Raw genomic sequence first — 18,779 nt, forward strand, 5'->3', positions numbered from 1 at the left:
CCTTCAGACATCAAATGAGCAGAAATCCTGGCTTGCTCTGCTTCTGTAGAGTTTGCTCTACCACATTCTGTAAGGTGCTTTCAACTAATGTATATCAGCTACCCGTGGCCCTACCTTCCTCCTCTTTGTGAAAGGAAACTGGTCCTGCTGCTCTTTGGCATTTTTTTCCTAGTCTCTGCCCTTTGTTAAACATGTTTGGGACTCCTTGGCTCAGAAGTTGTATAACAAGCTCACCCAGTGATAAGATTAGCTTGGCCAAAAGAATTCACAATGACCAACTTCTGTTGTTTGTTTAGTGCAAATTAATTACACTTAAAATATGAACATAGGGAGATGTGAGGAGAGTCTATAACCTTCACTGTACAATGACGGACAAAAGGAGCGTTACATGGTTACTTACAGCATGATATGTAATTATTCACATATTAGAACACCCCTAGTCCAAGCTAAATACATGAAATGCTGAACAGGCTTGTGTTACCTCATGCATTATTCATTGTTCAGGATTCTAACAGCTGAACTGTCGTGTCTGTCATACAATCAAAGAGATATTGCACTGCTAGCCGCTGCACCACTGTTTGACAAAGTGATTTCAACTATTTGCACAACAGCAACTGTGTAAAGTGTTCCGCTTTGTGTTGTGACCTTATTCATTCATTTGAAAACAAATGCAACTACCCATCATCCATTTGCACATCCTGTTTAGTGTTGGAACGTATCCAGATCATACTGTATGACCACATCAGGTCATCAATTTCACAAGCTACGTCCCTGCTAACAGTAATACCTGTGGGCAATTCAGCTGAGGGAGGACATAAAGGCTTCTGCTCGCCTGCCTGTGACGAGGTTGAAATTCAAAACCTTCTTGCTGTGAATGATGGGTTACAAAGCCAGTGCTGAATTAATTAATAATGACATAGTACCTCTCATAGTGGTGACAAAAATCTCATCCTGCCCAAGAACATCTGAGCCTTCACTCAATGCACAACATCTCAGAGAGTTTTATTGCTGTGATTTCAGACTGAAAACAGTCACAGTTCATTTAATAAGGCTGCAAAGTTCTGAGTTAAATTCTGACTTGAGCTCAAAATGCTGACACCAGTGCAAACATGAGGTGTGTCAAACATGTGGCATGAGGGCCAGAAATCAGCCATCTGAGGTTCCAGCTCGGCTCACTGGATGACTTTGTGAAGTGTGAAAAGTCGTAAGATTAATCATTATTTTGAATAAAAAGCATTTCTATTCCTGGTGTGGTGATTTGATGCCAGCAATACTAAACAAGAACGAAAATGTACGACGAGTTAAAAGTATTTTTATATTTATACAAAATCAGAAAGGCATAAAACTCTACTCTGTTAGAAAAACTACATATGAGGTATGACCGCCTTGGTCTAAGCATTTGAAAATTAGCACTTAAAGACATAGTACTGCTGAGGATGATAGAAATGTAATTTGCTTAGCTTGTTTTAGTCAGCACTGTGTTAGACTGGCCACCTGTCCAAGGTGTAACCCTTATGACAGGAAATTTACCAAAAAAAATTACATAATTTTCAAGTATTTCAAAGGCTTTTATTAGGCACATAATTTACAGTATTATTGTATGTTGCATTATTTACAATACTTTGTCATTAGTGCATGAAAATTGTTCAAAATGTGAAAAAAGCAAGAAAAAATACTAAATATGTATATTGGTAGACACATGATGTGACTAAATCTGCAGCCACCTTCTTGTCGTTGGCTACTGGCTGACGTAAAAAAAATATATATTTCAACATTCAAATTATGAGATAACTCAAAATTACAACTTTGCCTGCTTTTTTTTTTTCTTCAGTGGTAGAAACAAGCTTTCATTACCAGGGAATACAATAGCCAATAAAATGATTTATCAATTTGGCACACCCAATGGGGAAAAAAAAGAAGATTAACTGTAACTGTAAGTCCCTCAAGTTATGAATGTTTCTGAGAATGTGCTTCTTCAGCTTGTGGTTAAAACACAACCTAACCATCTAATTTTCCGTACTATATTAATATCTATTTAAAAGGTACTGCTTGGTTTCAGAGGCACAACCTGGAAAACAGGAATTTTCAATTCCAAAAAAATCAAAAAACCCAAATTAATCACAAATTAAAAATGTGAGCAAATCTACTTCACATGACAACAGTTTTCATTTCACAGCTTGGCAAGTTTGTTGGGATTAGGTCCTAGCCATTCCTCTCCTGAAACAGAGAACAAATAATAACTGAGTAAGAATCTCATCAACAATAAGAGAGTAAAGTAGTGCCATTGTCTGGAGAGCGTCCTTCTCTCCAGAGTATCCCCAGAGTGTTAATAACAGGGTTTTTTTTTTCGCACAGAATTTAATTATGTAATTTTTATGTCACAGGTGATTTATAATAAGATAAAAACTAGAACAAACTTTAATTCTTACAGACTACTTCAAATAATAAGTGTCAAGGTTGATTCCTTAACATCAATTCATTATTCAATAAAAAGAATGACTGTTTAGACCAGTGGTTCCCAAAGTCAAGAGTGCTGTGGTTCACTTAAAAACCCGAGAATCCCAAACTAACCACCTCCTATTACCAGTTTAATTCACTTTTTATATAAATAAATATATTTATATAAATCTGTAACTCTGCATACTTGTGAGTAATTTCAAACTGAATTTCTGTTATTGCTGCCCCCCCCCCGCAGGCCCTCATTTTGGGAACCACTGGTTTAGACCAAAGGAGCAAATAATAGTTTATAAGTATATAAATCCTTTTAATGACTAGAAGTTCAGGTATCACTGTATTCTATTTATTTCTGCCAGTTTGATGGTAAATGTGCTGATGAGTGGTGCACGGTAGAATCGTATTCTCACCTATGCAGTGGGCAATCAGCTCAAATCTGTCAGATCCAAAGAACATCTCTGGCTTTCCACCAACATGGCACACAATCATGGGGAAGCCAAAAGCCTGAGAAAGAGTTAAGAGGAGAGAATTTGTTTATATGTTTTTTTTTCTTTTCTTTTCACCCTGCTAAATCTACAAGGAGAGCCGAAGGACAACTGACCCCATGATCAAGCGCTGCCTGTGTTGTGCTTTTAAGGTTGTTTTTGATCTCTGTCGAGGTGGACAAGGCCAGAACTTCTTTTATCTCGCTTTCAGATAATCCTGCTTTCAGTGCTGCCTGTAAAAAAAACAAAAACAAAAGAAAACAAAAAAGTAGCAAAATTTAAATTTCCCTTTTAATCTTTTCAAATGCAACCAGGCTGTTAAGGATGCCTGTACCTCAGACAGTGATGCAGGTTCAGTGATGTCTTTGTCTTCACTCCAGATCCTTCTCCACAGCTCACGGGACACATTCTCCACCTTCTTGTCTCCATCCTTCTCCTTTTCTTGCACTGCTGCCACAAATCGCATTGCAGTCAACGAGCCTAGAACAGGAAAACAGAACACCTGAAACTTTCTGTCTTACAAGCTTCATTAAAGAAACAGTCTGGTGCAAGGTCCACTAGCCCAAGGCAAAAGAAAACCCAAGCATCCCAGTTTGGATGATCACACATTTGTTGGATGTAAGTATAAACATGCCACAAGTCTTAAAGTTGCACTGATCATTATTTTTTTTCCCACTCATTCATCATTATTATTTAAATAAACAATATAGCAAATTATAATTACTAATACAAATGGCACTTTTTTCTAGTGATTAGCCTGAAGTGAAGCATCATCTAACTTAGAAGGTATTCTGTATGGAGTACCTTAAAAACCTACAGTAATGTTAGAGACACCTTTCACTTTACATCACATCCATCCAAACCATGGTAATGAGAACACAGAGGATTATTTAGTTAAGATTAAATGTGGAAAAGGGTGATTTAGCTCACAGGTTGAGCAGGCACTCATGTCAATTCAAGACGGAAGAATTTAAGTTTATTTATATAGTGCCAAATTACAACAAGTCACCTCAAGGCACTATATTGGAAGGTTAAGGCCCTATAATAATACAGAGAAAAATCAAAAAAGTAAAGTTTTAAACCTAATCTTAAAAGTAGAGAGGGTGTCTGTCTGGCCTGAAAGCTGAAGCCCCTCCATTCTACTTTTAAATTCCCTAGGAACCACAAGGGGTAATATGGTACTATGAGGTTTTATTATGTGCATTGAAGGACATATCCTGGTCAAAAATGACGCCAAGATTCCTCACGGTGTTACTGGAGGCCAAGGTAATACCATCCAGAGTAAGTATCTGGTTAGACACCATGTTTCTAAGCTTTGTGGGGCTGAGTACAATAACCTCAGTTTTATCTGAATTTAGAAGCAAGAAATTAGAGGTCATCTTTATGTCTTTAGGAAATTCTTGCAGTTTAACTAACTGGTGTGTGTCATCTGGTTTCATGGATAAAGTTGGATATCAAATGCATAGCAAGGAAAATGTATGCTATGCCTTCTAATAATACTGTCTAAGAGAAGCATGTATAGGGTAAACAGAATTGGTCCTAGCACAGAACCTTAACGTGTGAAGAAGACTCCCCATTTACATGAACAAATTGGCGTCTATTAGATAAATATGATTCAAACCACTGCAGCACAGTACCTTTAATAAAGAATGCTCTAATCTCTGTAATAAAATCTTATGGTCAACAGTACCGAATGCTGCACTGAGGTCTAGCAGGACAAGCACAGAGATGTGTCCACTATCAGAGGACATAAGATCATTTGCAACCTTCACTAATGCTGTTTCTGTACTGTGATGTATTCTGAATCCTGAATGCTAAAAATTTGTTTAACAGCCAAAAGATCCCCAGTTCGATCCTGGGAGGAGACAAAAATCCCTTTGGGGCTGTGTTAGGAAGGCCATCTGATGTAAAAACTCTGCCAAATCAAACATGCAGAGCTACCTGCTCTGGTGACCCCTTGTCATTAAGGGAGCAGCTCAAAGTAGCTTGTTAATTGTTTTGAAATGTACACACTATGTTGGATGATCTGTGAACCAAAGCAACAACCTTCACTGTAGTTTTTTTTTTTTTTTCCCCAGCTCATTGACTTGGTTTTACATGAAAACACTAAACATTTCATTCACTGTCCTTCCTGTCAAATCTCAACTTCAGCTTCATGAGGCAATCATTTCTGACCAAAAAAGCTCTGATGAGCTGACTCCGCACTACCTGTTCAGTGACTGCAGATAAAGATGATAGCCCATTGGTCAACAAAGGCAAGCATCAGCAAACAGATCTTTAAAAGAGTCAATATTGGACTTAAATTCATATTAAATGCATGATATTGTTGCTGTGTGTGTGTACAAGAAGTGTTAACATGCATCACTTTCCTTAACAACTACTGACAAAAGTCATGAGATGCCATGTCTGGGCTGGCTTCTGTTAAAACTAGTGTCTCAGTAAATCTCTCAATCTGCATTTCTTTCTTTGACCTTTGGTGAAAATCATTAAGAATTGTAAATGAGGTTTTCTTACGCACCATACAACAGTACCTGGAAGTTTTGGTTGTCTATAAAAGGGAAGTACACTCACAGCCACTTTATTAGGTACACCCATTCAACTGCACATTAATGCAAGTATCTAGTCAGTCAATCCACGACAGAAAACCAATGCATTTAGGCATATAGACATTATCAAGACAACCCACTGAAGTTCAATCTGAGCATCAGAATGGGAAAGAAAGGTGATTTAAGTGACTTTGAACATGGCATCGTTGTTGGTGACAGATGGGCTGGTCTGAGTATTTCAGAAACTGCTGAGCTACTGGGATTTGCACACACAACCATCTCTAGGGTTTACAGAGATCGGTCAGAAAAAGAGAAAATATCCAGTTAGCTGCAATTCTCTGGGTGAAAATATCTTGTTGATGCCAAAGCTGGTTTTATCAGGTGTCACCACATCTCAGTCCAAGAGCACCTTTGGGATATGGTGGAACGGGACAGTCACGTCATGAATGTGCTGCTGACAAATCTGCTATCACATCAATATTGACCAAAATCTCTGGCAAATGTTTAGGTTGAATCTATGCCATGATGAATTAAGCCAAATCTGAAGGCAAAGGGAGGGTCCAACTGGCTACTAGCAAGGTGTACCTAATAAAGTGTCAAATGAGTATATAGTTGTATGTTGTGTTTACAGCTTGTTTTGCTGCAGCCAAGCACATTTGCTTCATGTTGCACTAACACAAAATCCCAAGACCACTTAACCAAATTGTTCTGGGATTAGGAATAGTTGAAAAATGACTGGTACAGTTTCCCATAACTGAAGGTCATCTGTTTTGATAGCTTGATTTATTTGACCAAAACAAAGCTATTCAGTTTAGTATATGACAAAGGCAAGCAAATTTAAGAAATTAAACCCATTGAGGACAGGTGTGGAGGATTTCCTTTTTTCCCCTAAAAAAAAAAACAAACAACAAAAACAACTACAAAAATTGTTGACATTTTTTTTTCTGCTGATTGAACAGCTGATTAAGTGTTGCAACTTCTGTCAAAATCAAGATTTATTGCTTCAGTTAAAAAGTGCATATGGCATAAATATGTTTAGGGGCCCAATAGCTTGGGGTCCCCAGACAGATTAATCCAGAAATGGTCATAAAAATAATATCACGGATCCTGCTTGTACCTTTCTGGAACATGGCCTCAAAGGGGTCAGCAGGCGGCTGCAAGGGGACATCGAAGTATTCTGCCAAGCGGCTGAGATCTTTGGTCATGTACTTAAATTTGTTAGGAACCAAACCAGGAGGCTTGTTGCCTGTCAAGAAAGAGAAACGCCGAGGGTAAACACAGTCAGTGTGCACGCGGATTTGAACGTGCAGTGTGTCCTGCAGCAGGTTTCCAGGTGCATTGACTGATCCTCACTGACCTGCTCCTTGCATGACGCCACCCAGAAACGCGGGACGCAGTTTGAGTTCGATGTTCCAAACATTTCTGTAGCGGCACATGACCTGCAAAAACATGAGATCTCTGTGCAGCTGCTAAACAAACTGATCTGCTTCTGTGCTATATATGAAGAAGGCACAAACCTCAAAGCCAAGCCAGGAATAGGGGGAAACCACATCGTAGAACAACTCGATTACTTTTTTGGAGGTCATTTTGGGGTCTGCAGCGGCTCTTAGGGGTTGTTAAGAGTAGCTTTAAATGAAGAGCAAAAAAAAACAAACAAACAACAACAACAAAAAAAAAAAAACCCTCGAATGCAATGTGTGAATGAGACACAAAGGAGTCCGTTTAGGTTTTAGGCAGCCTTTGTGCAAAGTCTAGTGTGTCAAAGTTCAACTGACCTGAAGAAGAGCTGCTCGGGCTTTACAAAAAACAAACAAATCGCAGCGAAGGCTGTCAACAGAAATCACTCGTTGCTTTTAACAGTTAGTTACAACCGATGCAGCCACTTATTGAACAGTGAGTTAAGACAGCAACACTTAGCTTTGAGTTTCAAGAGTAACGAACAAGCCCAGTAGCAGTTTCTGACCGCAAGAGGGACCAAAACGCGTCAATCTACCTGCTCTAAGAGGTAACAAACCAGACTCCGCCACACCGTTTTCTTCTTCATGAATGGCACCAGGCAGGAGCGTTAGGGGCGCATTGCTGCCACCTACCGGCTCGAAGCAGTACCTCGCTCTCTAATAACCATTTAAAGGCAATTTTGATTAACAAACACCTTACACCAGGGGTGGGCAACTCCAGGCCTCGAGGGCCGGTGTCCTGCAGGTTTTAGATGTGTCTCTGCTTCAACACACCTGAGTCAAATATAGAAGTCATTAGCAGGACTCTGGAGAACTTGACTGCATACTGAGGAGGTAATTCAGCCATTTGATTCAGGTGTGTTGGATCAGGGACACATCTAAAACCTGCAGGACACCGGCCCTCGAGGCCTGGAATTGCCCACCCCTGCCTTACACACTAAGACGTCAGTATATAGTGTTGTGCCATATAGTGCATTATAGCTGATATACCTTACACATTAAAAAAAAGGAGTTTTTTGTTTTGTTTTTTTTGCATATGTAAGAGATCTGTATAGTTCTACTGTCACCGGACATTCTGGCTCAGTACACTGTGCACATAGTCTAAGTCAGAGCTCTTCAACTCCAGGCCTCAAGAGCCCCTGTCCTGCAGGTTTTAGGTGTCTCTGCTTCAGCACACCTGAGTCAAATATAGAAGTCAGTCTGGAGAACTTGACTGCATACTGAGGAGGTAATTCAGCCATTTGATTCAGGTGTGTTGGATCAGGGACACATCTAAAACGTGCAGGACAGGGGCTCTCGAGGCCTGGAGTTGAAGAGCCCTGCTCTAAGTGATGACCCGTTTAATGCAGTTTTATTTGACTAATCTTGCATATCTTATTCTCATCAAACATCCAGTACTAGTTCTTCTCCTTCGGCCTCCTTACCCGCGTCATCACTCCAGGACAGACCAACACATCTCTCTTTTTCATTGTTTCATTTCATTATTATCCCAGTGTTCTTGCCACGCTTTGTGAATATGATATCTAAAAGCCTTTTTTACCACATGTAAGTTAATCTGTAGTCACTGGAGTCACAGAATATACAATTATTATTATTATTTTCTTGTTTAGTCACTTTTTTCCACTATACCTTCTGATGCAACACTGTATTCTAAATGATGGCATGCACATTTGGTTTGCCTTATTTTGGTCATAAATTAAGTTCCCTGTCTCTTGGGCTACTTCAGTGCTTCCTGGATTGACAAAAGAGGAGGCTGAGGGGAGAACTGTTTGACATCCACAGGTCTAAGATCAAACCATATGCTGGAACCACAGACCACAGAGACTGGGTCCCAGACTACTTTGTGTAGTAATCTGTTTAGTTGACCTCTTTTATAGTTCCAGTTATTTTTTTTTTAAATAGCCCACTTTCATTGTCATGTATTTTTGATGCAGTTTTTTTCTTTTCACTTTTCATTTTACAATAAAAACCCACTTTTTGAAAATTACACCTGTGCCTGTGTGTCCTCTGTCTGCTTTGTCCGTTGCACTCGGGCACAAATGACTTCTTAGAATAAACCGTCTTACTTCGTTCCATCAACCTGTAAGTCATCTGCGGATGAATGAACTGTTTGACCAGTACATTCACACCTACATTGTCCTCAGCACCTTCATGGACAGGAACTCAAAGAAAGCCAACACAGAAAGACTTCAAACTTCTCCCTAACATTGTTACTTTGAGCTGACCTCTACTAACTCTTTCTAACATAACTTTATGCTCTATCCAGATGCTGTATTTCTGCTTCACTTTGGTAGATTTGTATATTTAAGACATCAAAAATAACCAAGGAGGGTTTGTCCATTTTTGCACACAATATAACAAGAGATTTTTCAAATTACTGATAACGTTTTATTGGTCTTTAAAACAAACCTTTTATTGTCTACATTGTATGTTCATTTTAATTGAATTCACTGTACCCCGTTGTCTTTACGCAAATTCAGTCACTGGCATAAAGCTTATTTTGTCATATCATTTTTAACTCTCATTCTCATCAGTTTTATGCCAAACTTTTCAATTAAAGATTCTCTAGAATATCACTCCTATAACAGTCATATAATTATATCTTCAGAAAAACTATTACACTCTATTTACATATAGGCCATCCACCAGGATATTAAAGTCTAACCCTGCAGGCTAGCAATAGCTATATTTATGTTTATGTCTAAAATCTACAAGTTAGTTCCTCCTTTTATATCTCTTCTTGAGGACTTGCTTGATCTTTGAGTTCAGCTGCCCCCAAACTGTCAGTGAGAGCGGGCAGAGGTCCTGAAGATTTGTCACTAAAAAAGGAGAGGAAAACATGATCTGTTTTACTTCTTCTGCTCATAAAAAATGAAGCATTTTAATTTTTTACAATGTTTTTATGAATCTCACCTATCTCCATCTTTCTCTGTCTGTCAAGGAGGTTAGAGAAGAACATCAGTGCACTTAGTTATGAGTTTATTTAAACAACTTCCATTGCACTGCAAATGTTTTTTTACCTTAGGCTTCTGCGATGTGCTGCCAGCACTCTTCCTGGGGACCCCAAGAGTCTCAAAAGAATGACTCCGCACTCTGATGGCTCTCTGGTACAGGAGAGAGAGATTAGAAAAAGTAGAGTGAAAATAGTAATCAAAACACGTCAAAGTGCAGCCACGCACATGTCTCAGAGGGATACCAGCATTCACCTTAAAATTTTCAATAAATCCCCCACTTCCTTCAGATGGTCCCCGCAGGCCCTCTGAAGTGGGGGCAGTAATCAGTGATCGATCCCCCATCATGCACTGGGAACGGGTGAAGAGTTCAGCCTGCAAGTTCTCCAAGAGTGATGAACGAGTACGGAGCTTCGTAAGAGAGAAGGAGGGGGAAATGCACAAGCCAGAGGTCAAAATAAGGAAACACACAGAGATTTACTAAATAAAAGGCATCATGGGAAAGTGTTTCTTCCTCTACCTCCAGTTTGCTGAACTGCTCAGCCTTATAGCAGGATATTTCTGCATTGATGAGTTTGGCCAGTAGGAACTCTCTCAGCTTTGAATTCTATAGGACAGGACAAATGTGAGATATTTCACAAATTAATTAACCTGTAAAAAATCTGGTAAATACTGCACTCACTTGAATAGAGGGTTATCATGCAGAACAGGTGGAGTGGAAGCAAAGTTTCACTAACTAAAGGAAGGTGTGTCAGCATTCAGCAGTCTGAAAGGTCAGTGACGTCCAAAGGAGCAAAACAAGACAAGACAAAGGCTAGACTGACATGTTAAGCTGAGCTGTTTTCAGAGCATATATTTAGACTTGTTATTGTAATAAAGATGTAGGAGTACATTTAAGTGCAGTGAACTCATTGTCATGTTCAAGGAACCAGTATGAGATGGACTGAGTTTTGTGACGTGGTGTGTTATCCTGTTGGAAGCAGATATCAGAAGGTGAGTACACTGTGGTCATAAAGGGATGGACACGGTCAGCACCAATATGCCAGATTCTGACCCTACCATCCGAATGTCACAACAGATACTGAGATTCATCAGATCAGAGTATTACTGACTGACAAAGAAAAAAAAAAAGAGCAATATCCCTTAAAAAATATATGAATTGACTGCAGCTAAAATGATCATAACAATAGTAATAATTTAAAAATATTGAGAGAGATGAAACCCTGTTGTTTCTTACATCTGTAAAGACAGGGGGATCTGGGAGCACTGGCCCAAAGGGGGGAACATCTTCTCTTGCTGTGACAGACACCTGCAGAAGAGAAAAACAGAGAGATGAACACATATTGTTAACTGACATCAATTTAGCGCAGATATTATTGTATCAAGAGCTAGTTTTAATAGCAGGGGATGAGACCGCTAGGGCCTCTGCCCTTGACTGCCGGCCATCCTACATGTGGTGAGCTGGCCCACATTCCCTCTTCTGGCTGTGCCCGACCAGACCCCATGAGCTCAGGCCCAGTCACCAGGTATTCTCCCATGAGGTCTCTCCCCGGGCCTGACTCCAGAGTAAGGCCTCGTTTACTCTGTCCCAGGCAGGGTAAACTGGTTCCTGGTGATTGTTTCTTCATCAGGGTTTTGTGAATTGGTCTTCAACTGGCCCTCACCCAGAACCAAACTGCCTTGGGAGACCTTACCAGGGGCAAATGCCCTCAACAATATGGCCCCTGGGGTCACTGGGACAAAGAAACCCCTTCTCTGCTTAGGATGCTGCCCCCACGACCAGGACAAAAAGCAGCAGAAGATGGATGGATGGATGGATATTTCTATTGATATGACAGAATATAAGTAACAAAAATGTCTGTACAGAAATGCTACAATGTTTACAGTCCTTATAAAATGGCTGACAGGATCATAAGTTTTTATATACCATGTGCTACAGTTTGTCCACCAAAGTATGCTGACAACCCACTGAATGCAAAAGATCAAAATATCCTGCTTAAAGTTTTTATATACAGCTCCCTCTAAAAGCATCTTGACCAGAGAGCAAAGCTGTTCTGATCTTAAATTCCTAAAGCAGCAAAAACATTATCTCTCTCAAAGAGTATTATTGAAGCACAGCATGCAAGGGCCACACAGTGACGCCCAGCCAGCTGGTGGATTCAAACCCAGGAGCTTCTTGCTGTGAGGCAACAGCACTAACCACAAGCCATCCTGCTGCTATATTCCTTTACATGTAAGTGGAAATCACTCCAGTTTTACTGATGGCAGTGTTTTTTTCCACTCACCTGATATGCTACTCCACCTGCCTCCTCTTCCCTCTTAATCCTCCGGACAACAAGAAAACAATGCAGGAAGTGAGACTTGATGACATCAGACAGAAAAGGAGTTTGGCCGTCCTGGTAGATCAAAGCTACAATGTCATTACCGATGTGTCTTTTTCTTTGTAGCTGTGTAGGGTGATGAGGAGAAAGAGAAATGTTGGTCAGGGCCTGTTCAAAAAATGCTTGTTTCTCCCTCCCTGAAAAAAAAAAATCAGCTAGACCTAAAAATATCCTTAGAGCGACACTCTCCTGTGAATCATCAGCATAGACAGACTGAGGATGATGCAGTTAATGACCTGCTGTGGGTCACCCTCTGTGTAAGGCAGTTTAGTTGCCACATGAAACATAATTTCTCTCCCGTGAAAGGAAGTGTAGACTGCTTCACGTCCTGTCTGACCATGACACACATCTAGACCTCCCCTAAAGCTGAGAGAAAGGGAGAAGAGAGAAGAAACCATGTGATTTTCCACATTTCTCATGTCATTTCTCCACATTGTCAGCATACTTTACCCTGTGAATCCTTGCAGCTCAACTGTCTCTCCCAGAATAGACAGGAACTCTTTAAACTCCTCACTTTCCTCAGTGTTACTCAGTATTTCCTCCTCAGTGAACTGCAGAGAAATGGATTCCTGATATGGTGCCATATTTTAGCCATTTATATAAAAATGCATGACATTATGAAGTAAAACATCAGTTATTACCTGCCTCTTCTTTTGGTACAAAACACCAAACTTGAAATTAGGAGACACTCTGTGTTCATCAAACGTGGCTATTAGTTCTGGAGCCTAAAAGAGGAAGAAGAGAGGGTTTAAGAGGGCAGAGCTACACAAAAAAACATGTTAGCATGTCATAGTAGGAAAGGTACAGGGAGAAAATAATAAAATAAATGATCAATGAAGGATTCTAACTGATTTATTGTTATTGCTTTGTGGTATTCCTCCTGTGGCATGTGAAATATGGGCCAATTTTTGGAGCAATTTCAGAGTATCTTACCTTGAGGTGGCAGACCACGTCAAACTTTGACACAGTCACTCTGTCACAAAGCATCTAGAAAGAATGTGAGGGATATTGTAAGCATCTGTCACTCAGTCAGTGCTTGAAATTAAGAACATTTAGATAAGATAAGATAGATAAGATAAGATAGTGTTATCTACTAATGTACTGAGGTTTGATTTGGGGTACTTTGTGTATTATTTATATAAATAGTGATTCATTCCTTTTTTTTAAGAAAACAGCAAAATTCAAGAGTGAGAAAGAGAAAAAAAAATGTTAAGAAATTACGTTGTATTGCTACAGTCATGTGAAAAAAAAGCTTTCACAGTACTCTGTGCAGTTCTATAAAAACTAAGTACTGTCCATGATTTAGTAGCTTGTAGAAGCGCCTTTAGAAGCAGTATCTTGAAGTAATTGGTTTCTGTATGACTTTATCAGACTCTCACATCAGTGTTTAGGAATTTTGCCCCCCCCCCCCCCCTCTTCTTTACAATGTTGCTTTCAGCTCATTGAGGTTTGCAGGCATTCATTTATGCACAGCTATCTTAAGGTCCCAGCATTTCAGTCAGATTGAGGTCTGGACTTTGACTGGGCCATTGCAGCAATTTGATTCTTTTCTTTTTCAGCCATTCAGCGGTAGATTTTCTGCTGTGCTGGGGATCATTGTCTCTCAGCCTTGCTGTAACTATCCAGTCAGACAGGTGGCCTCACAATTGATTCACTTTTATTTACAGAGGAGTTCATGGTTGACTTAATGACTGGAAGGGGCCCAGGTCCTGTGGCTGCAAAGCAGGTCCCTCCACCACTGTGCTTGACAGTCACTATGAGGTCTTTGTGCTGATATGCTGTGTCTGAATTATGCCAAACGTGGCATTGTGCATTACGACTAAACATCTCCACTTTAGCCTCATCTGTCCAAAGGACATTGTTTCAGAAGCTTTGTGGTTTTCTCAGAAGCAACTTTGCAAACCTAAGCTGTGCTGCATTCTTCTTTTTTTAGAGAAAAGGCTTTCTCCTGGCAACCCTTCCAAATAAGCCGTGTGTCTTTTTTTCTAACTGTACTGCCTTGAGTTTTAACATTTAACATGTTAAACTGAGGCCAGTAGAGTATGAGATGAAGTGCTTTGGGTTTGTTTTTTTCCTCTGAGCACAATCTGAACTCGGGGTGAATTTGCTGGGACATCCAATCCTGGAAGATTGTGATATTGTGTTAAGACAAATACCTGAATGCTTCAGACTAGCAAACAGCCAAAATGTCTTCTTTCATAGAGGTCACACTTGCTGATGATTATTTAAGTGCATTTGATTATCAGTGCTTGACTGCTACTTACTCTCTTAGTTCCTATTGAAGTCATTTTTCACAGGACTGCATAAGTCCTTTGAAAACTATTTTTCACATGAGTGCAGGAAATAAGCCAATCAACAGTTTATAAAGTAGTTAGCCTTAGCCACTCATTGCCTAGCTACAGTAAAAAGCTCCATGCATGTCAGTGCAGCCATAAAAAAAAAAAATTAGATATGTAAACTTTTCAATACTTTGAAAGCACTGAATGTGTACAATGAATACTTTTACTTGGGATAATTTTTCACTTGTGGTTCTTATTTCTTCTTCTTCTTCTTCTTCTTCTTCTTCTTCTTCTTCTTCTTCTTCTTCTTCTTCTTCTTCTTCTTATTATTATTATTATTATTATTATTATTATTATTATTATTATTATTATTATTATTACACCATATAGCATTGTTGTATATATTAAAGTATTAGAATTATACTGTAAGAAGTTTGATACCTTTGCTAATTCAACTGCAGATGGCATGGTGGGGAAAAGACACACAGAGAAGACTCCGTGCAGAGAGCACTCTTTTATCCTGCGAGACAGAAAACAGTCATTATTTGTCATTTTCTATGATGCAGTCGCTTGTAATAATTCATTAACTACACACTACATTACACATACAAGCTACAATAAAGAAAGTATAAAGATTTCTTTTAGAGATGCTTTAAGATATGAACATAAATCCTCTGAATATTAATTTTGCAAACATGTCATTTATGTTTTTCTGTAATACAGTTGCCATGTTGAAATTTTTTGAAATTAAAACCATCATTAGACAATTCCCCATTTATGAATGTGCAAAAAGTCTTTCAAAGGAATAGATTCTCTCATTCACCGACAAATCCAGTGAACAGTATGCACATAGGAAGTTTTAAATGACCCCGTTACGCTTGTAAAAGTTGCATATTAAACAATCCTGCTTGCATCACGACACCTTTAACTCAGATTTAATGAGACTGATTTTTTTGAGCACATGCATGGCAAAACAGTCTGCAGTCTGCACAATATCCAGATGAGGTATCCACAGGTGAAAGACATGCTGGGTTGAGGGGGCATTTAGGAAAAAAACATTATTATCTGTGAAATATTTTTGGCTTTATTGTAGCTTAGAATAAAAAAATGTCTCACAGTTGGCTAAAAAAGCCAAAGATCTCCACCTTAGTATCACCCTGAGCTTATCCTCCTCTTCCTCCAAACACACCGAGAGAACCAGTGGTCCCAAAGTTGGATCCACTGCTGTGAATGAGTGATGGTACTACATGGCAAAGGGTGAAAAAAACATTAATACCAGTGCAGAAAGGATATTCATAGAGATTTTATAGAAAAAGTCTACTTACTCGTGAGCGGAAGAACTCATGATAGATTTTGGCCTCACCATCTCTCTCCATGATGTCATAGCTCTCTGGATCAAGGCCATAGTGGGAAGAGGTGGGACTCACATCTACCAGTCTGTCCAGAGGGGGGTCTATCCAGTAGCCTCCCAATTTCGAAGGGAGGATAAGCGGCAGTTCTTTTCCAATTGTCAAAAGTGGGGACTGATACAGAAGCAAAGCAGGCTAATGTTTGATAAGGTTAATGTTTGTTTGGGGATACACGTGTTATCACTCCTGTATAGAGCCGGCTCTGTGTTTTTTTATTGTCAAGAAGACTAACCTTCAGAGGCAGGGGAAATTCACACCGTTGCTCATCGATCCTGCTGCCCTGATGGACAAGAGCTTTAGTGATAACAAACATTTGCTGCTCAGGCATTAACGGATAGATACACTGCACAAGATCGATGACATTGTAACTCACCTGCAGCTTCTCAATGATTTCAAACAGCTCCGAGTCCTGATAAAAAAAAGATAAATAAAAAAAGAAAAACAGGTGAAAAGCAGTTAGAGAGAAAGGGAAGGAGATGCATGGGTGAGGAAGAGGAACATGACACATATGTCAGTCACAGTTTCTGAGAAACTGACTTCTCAAAAATGCAGCATATGGAAATTCGTTCAGTAGATTGATTTAAAATTAAAGGGAGAAGGTGCACACTGAACATCATAAGGATATCACCCTCTGGTTGCTGCTGGAAGAAAGGAAAGGCTTGCTCTCACTGGCAGGAGAGTCCAGGATGTCCAGAATTCTGTCCTCTGCAGATTCAGGTCTGCAGCAACAGGTTGGTTTAAACAGCAAGACAGCACAATTAGTAGCTCTTCTTCATGTTCTTACATTATACAATGAAGCTTAAATGTTAACTCAAAACGGCTGCAATAGAGAGGAAAATAAAGCCTCACCGAGTCTCATCACCACATGTGAATCTGTCCACACTGTAAACAAGGAAGTGAGAGCGCTTCAGAAACTTTTCTCCATAAACAGACAGAATGACTTAAATCGCAGATTCATTTATTCAGAATATGCAGCTACTCCACTGACTTTTTGTGCACAATGCCAGTCCTAATTTAAGACTAACAGTGTCTTTACTTACCTGCCATATGCCCCAAAAGTGAAACTTCTTTTTCTAGACAAGGACATATCATTCCTCTTTTCTCCCTCCATGCCTTTGGTGTCACTGTGAATGTTTGTACATGCCAGTTTGGTGCCGAGTCAATCAGGGCTGGCTAAGGTTGAATTAATTCACTCTATCATTCTGTCACTCCTCCTCCTCCTCTGCCCCCTGCCTCTCACTCATTTAAGCTTCCCTTTCCTCCCTCTGTCCTGCTGTCAGCTAGACAGGCAGCATTAACCCACTCATGGTCACAGGTGCAGCAGCTGCCGCAAGCTATAAAATGCACATGGTCAGGTGCTCCACGCTGCTTCACGCCATCAATCCCAAGTGAACACTTGTGGTGTTTCGCAGACTGACCGAGCTTAAAGATAGGCTTCTAAATAAATAAAGAAATTTTCTACCGAACCTGCTACCCTTTGAGTCAGTGAGAATCATCAATTATTGACAGCTCACACAGTGAGGGTGAGGAGATAGACAGCAGGGGAGGGTGAAGGAGGGAGTGGCAGAGTGTGAATGATAGAAGGAGAAGTCAGAAAATGAGAAACAGAAAGACACGTAATGCAAAGCATGTGATTTCCTTTGTTAGTCCTAATTCAGTAATGTTTGTATGCTTGCTGAAACAGGGTGTTTTATGAAGTCTGCGTTTATCATAATGCATTGTGTTATTCTAATACCTTAATGTAAAATACACTGGGTAAGAATAAATTATGCAGAAAATTTTCCTCCACCCATTTTATGTGATTTATCATTTTTTATTATAAAATGCATAAATAAAAGTAATAAATTTGTTTGATTTTATCACAATAATTATGTTTATATTTACAGTTATTTTAGTGCATCATTCTCAGCCGTGGAACTTGTGAGATTATTACTGAAACGGGAAATAAACCTGCATTCAAAATTACACTCTTTTCGCTAAACTTTGCTTTTTTACCTTTTCAAATGAAGCTGTGACATTTTAAAAGGAAATGTCTCTCTGATTACACTGCAATATCAAAAATTAAACAATAATTTTAAAAGGAAAGCAGCTGCTTTAATCCATAACAATGCAATGTATACAAGTATATTTTGTTTATAACACAAAAGTCAAAATTCAATTCAATTCAATTTTATTTAAATAGCGCCAAATCACAACTGTCGCCTCAAGGCGCTTTGTATTGTGGGTAAAGACCCTACAATAATACAGAGAAAACCCAACAGTCAAAACGACCCTCTATGAGCAGCACTTGGCGACAGTAGGAAGGAAACTCTCCCTTTTAACAGGAAGAAACCTTTGGCAGAACCAGGCTCAGGGAGGGGCAGTCATCTGCCGCGACCGGTTGGGCTGAGGGGAGAGGAAAAAAGACATACTGTGGAAGAGAGCCAGACATTAATAACAATTAATGATTAAATGCAGAGTGGAGTATAAACAAAGTAAATAAGGTGAATGAGAAGAAACAGTGCATTATGTGAAACCCTCAGCAGCCTAGGCCTATAGCAGCATAACTAAGGGGTGGTTTAGGGTCACCTGATCCAGCCCTAACTATAAGCTTTATCATAAAGGAAAGTTTTAAGCCTAATCTTAAAAATAGAGAGGGTGTCTGTCTCCTGAATCCAAGCTGGGAGCTGGTTCCACAGAAGAGGGGCCTGAAAGCTGAAGGCTCTGCCTCCCATTCTACTTTTAAGTATCCTAGGAACCACAAGTAAGCCAGCAGTCTGAGAGTGAAGTGCTCTATTTGGGTGATATGGTACTATGAGGTCTTTGAGATAAGATGGG

At 39.6% G+C, this 18,779-nt stretch overlaps 2 protein-coding genes across 4 annotated transcripts; both read right to left on the minus strand.

Annotated features, from left to right (window-relative positions):
* Window positions 1-1,814: 1,814 nt before the first annotated feature.
* Window positions 1,815-7,522, minus strand: LOC115794405 (glutathione S-transferase kappa 1). Of its 2 annotated transcripts, none has more exons than XM_030749906.1 (8): window positions 7,261-7,522; window positions 7,003-7,090; window positions 6,843-6,924; window positions 6,603-6,731; window positions 3,274-3,419; window positions 3,056-3,172; window positions 2,865-2,958; window positions 1,815-2,217 (listed from the first exon to the last, which is right to left on the minus strand). In XM_030749906.1, exons 2-8 carry the CDS (start codon window positions 7,069-7,071, stop codon window positions 2,171-2,173), a joined length of 684 nt encoding a protein of 227 aa, XP_030605766.1. In that variant the 5' UTR covers window positions 7,072-7,090; window positions 7,261-7,522; the 3' UTR covers window positions 1,815-2,170. The 2 variants fall into 2 exon arrangements, with proteins under 2 accessions (XP_030605766.1, XP_030605765.1); XM_030749905.1 differs by having other exon boundaries at window positions 7,003-7,111.
* A 1,829-nt stretch (window positions 7,523-9,351) lies between these two features.
* rap1gapl (RAP1 GTPase activating protein-like) lies at window positions 9,352-17,410 on the minus strand. 2 transcript variants are annotated; one of them, XM_030750419.1, is made up of 19 exons: window positions 17,003-17,410; window positions 16,812-16,844; window positions 16,591-16,681; window positions 16,336-16,371; window positions 16,195-16,242; window positions 15,879-16,076; window positions 15,699-15,796; window positions 14,995-15,073; window positions 13,208-13,261; window positions 12,916-12,999; window positions 12,725-12,825; window positions 12,511-12,640; window positions 12,179-12,340; window positions 11,131-11,202; window positions 10,414-10,500; window positions 10,149-10,304; window positions 9,963-10,046; window positions 9,856-9,875; window positions 9,352-9,761 (listed from the first exon to the last, which is right to left on the minus strand). In XM_030750419.1, the coding sequence occupies exons 1-19, from the start codon at window positions 17,071-17,073 to the stop codon at window positions 9,671-9,673; spliced, it is 1,695 nt and encodes a 564-aa protein (XP_030606279.1). In that variant the 5' UTR covers window positions 17,074-17,410; the 3' UTR covers window positions 9,352-9,670. The 2 variants fall into 2 exon arrangements, with proteins under 2 accessions (XP_030606279.1, XP_030606280.1); XM_030750420.1 differs by having other exon boundaries at window positions 16,632-16,681; window positions 17,003-17,016.
* Between the last annotated feature and the right edge of the window lie 1,369 nt (window positions 17,411-18,779).

Source organism: Archocentrus centrarchus, chromosome 16 (assembly GCF_007364275.1).
Source record: "Archocentrus centrarchus isolate MPI-CPG fArcCen1 chromosome 16, fArcCen1, whole genome shotgun sequence".
NCBI classification, from domain to species: Eukaryota; Metazoa; Chordata; class Actinopteri; order Cichliformes; family Cichlidae; genus Archocentrus; species Archocentrus centrarchus.

Excerpts from the sequence above, each read along its gene's own strand:
- rap1gapl (XM_030750419.1), bottom strand. The coding sequence starts at position 17,073 with ATGGAGGGAGAAAAGAGGAATGATATGTCCTTGTCTAGAAAAAGAAGT. Across the intron at positions 15,797-15,878 it reads ATGAGTTCTTCCGCTCACGA|TACCATCACTCATTCACAGC; the intron begins GTAAGTAGACTT and ends TTTGCCATGTAG. Across the intron at positions 10,047-10,148 it reads GATTTATTGAAAATTTTAAG|AGAGCCATCAGAGTGCGGAG; the intron begins GTGAATGCTGGT and ends CTCCTGTACCAG.
- LOC115794405 (XM_030749906.1), bottom strand. The coding sequence starts at position 7,071 with ATGACCTCCAAAAAAGTAATCGAGTTGTTCTACGATGTGGTTTCCCCC. Across the intron at positions 3,420-6,602 it reads TGAGGCCATGTTCCAGAAAG|GCTCGTTGACTGCAATGCGA; the intron begins GTACAAGCAGGA and ends TTCCTGTTCTAG. Across the intron at positions 2,218-2,864 it reads GCTGATTGCCCACTGCATAG|GAGAGGAATGGCTAGGACCT; the intron begins GTGAGAATACGA and ends TCTCTGTTTCAG.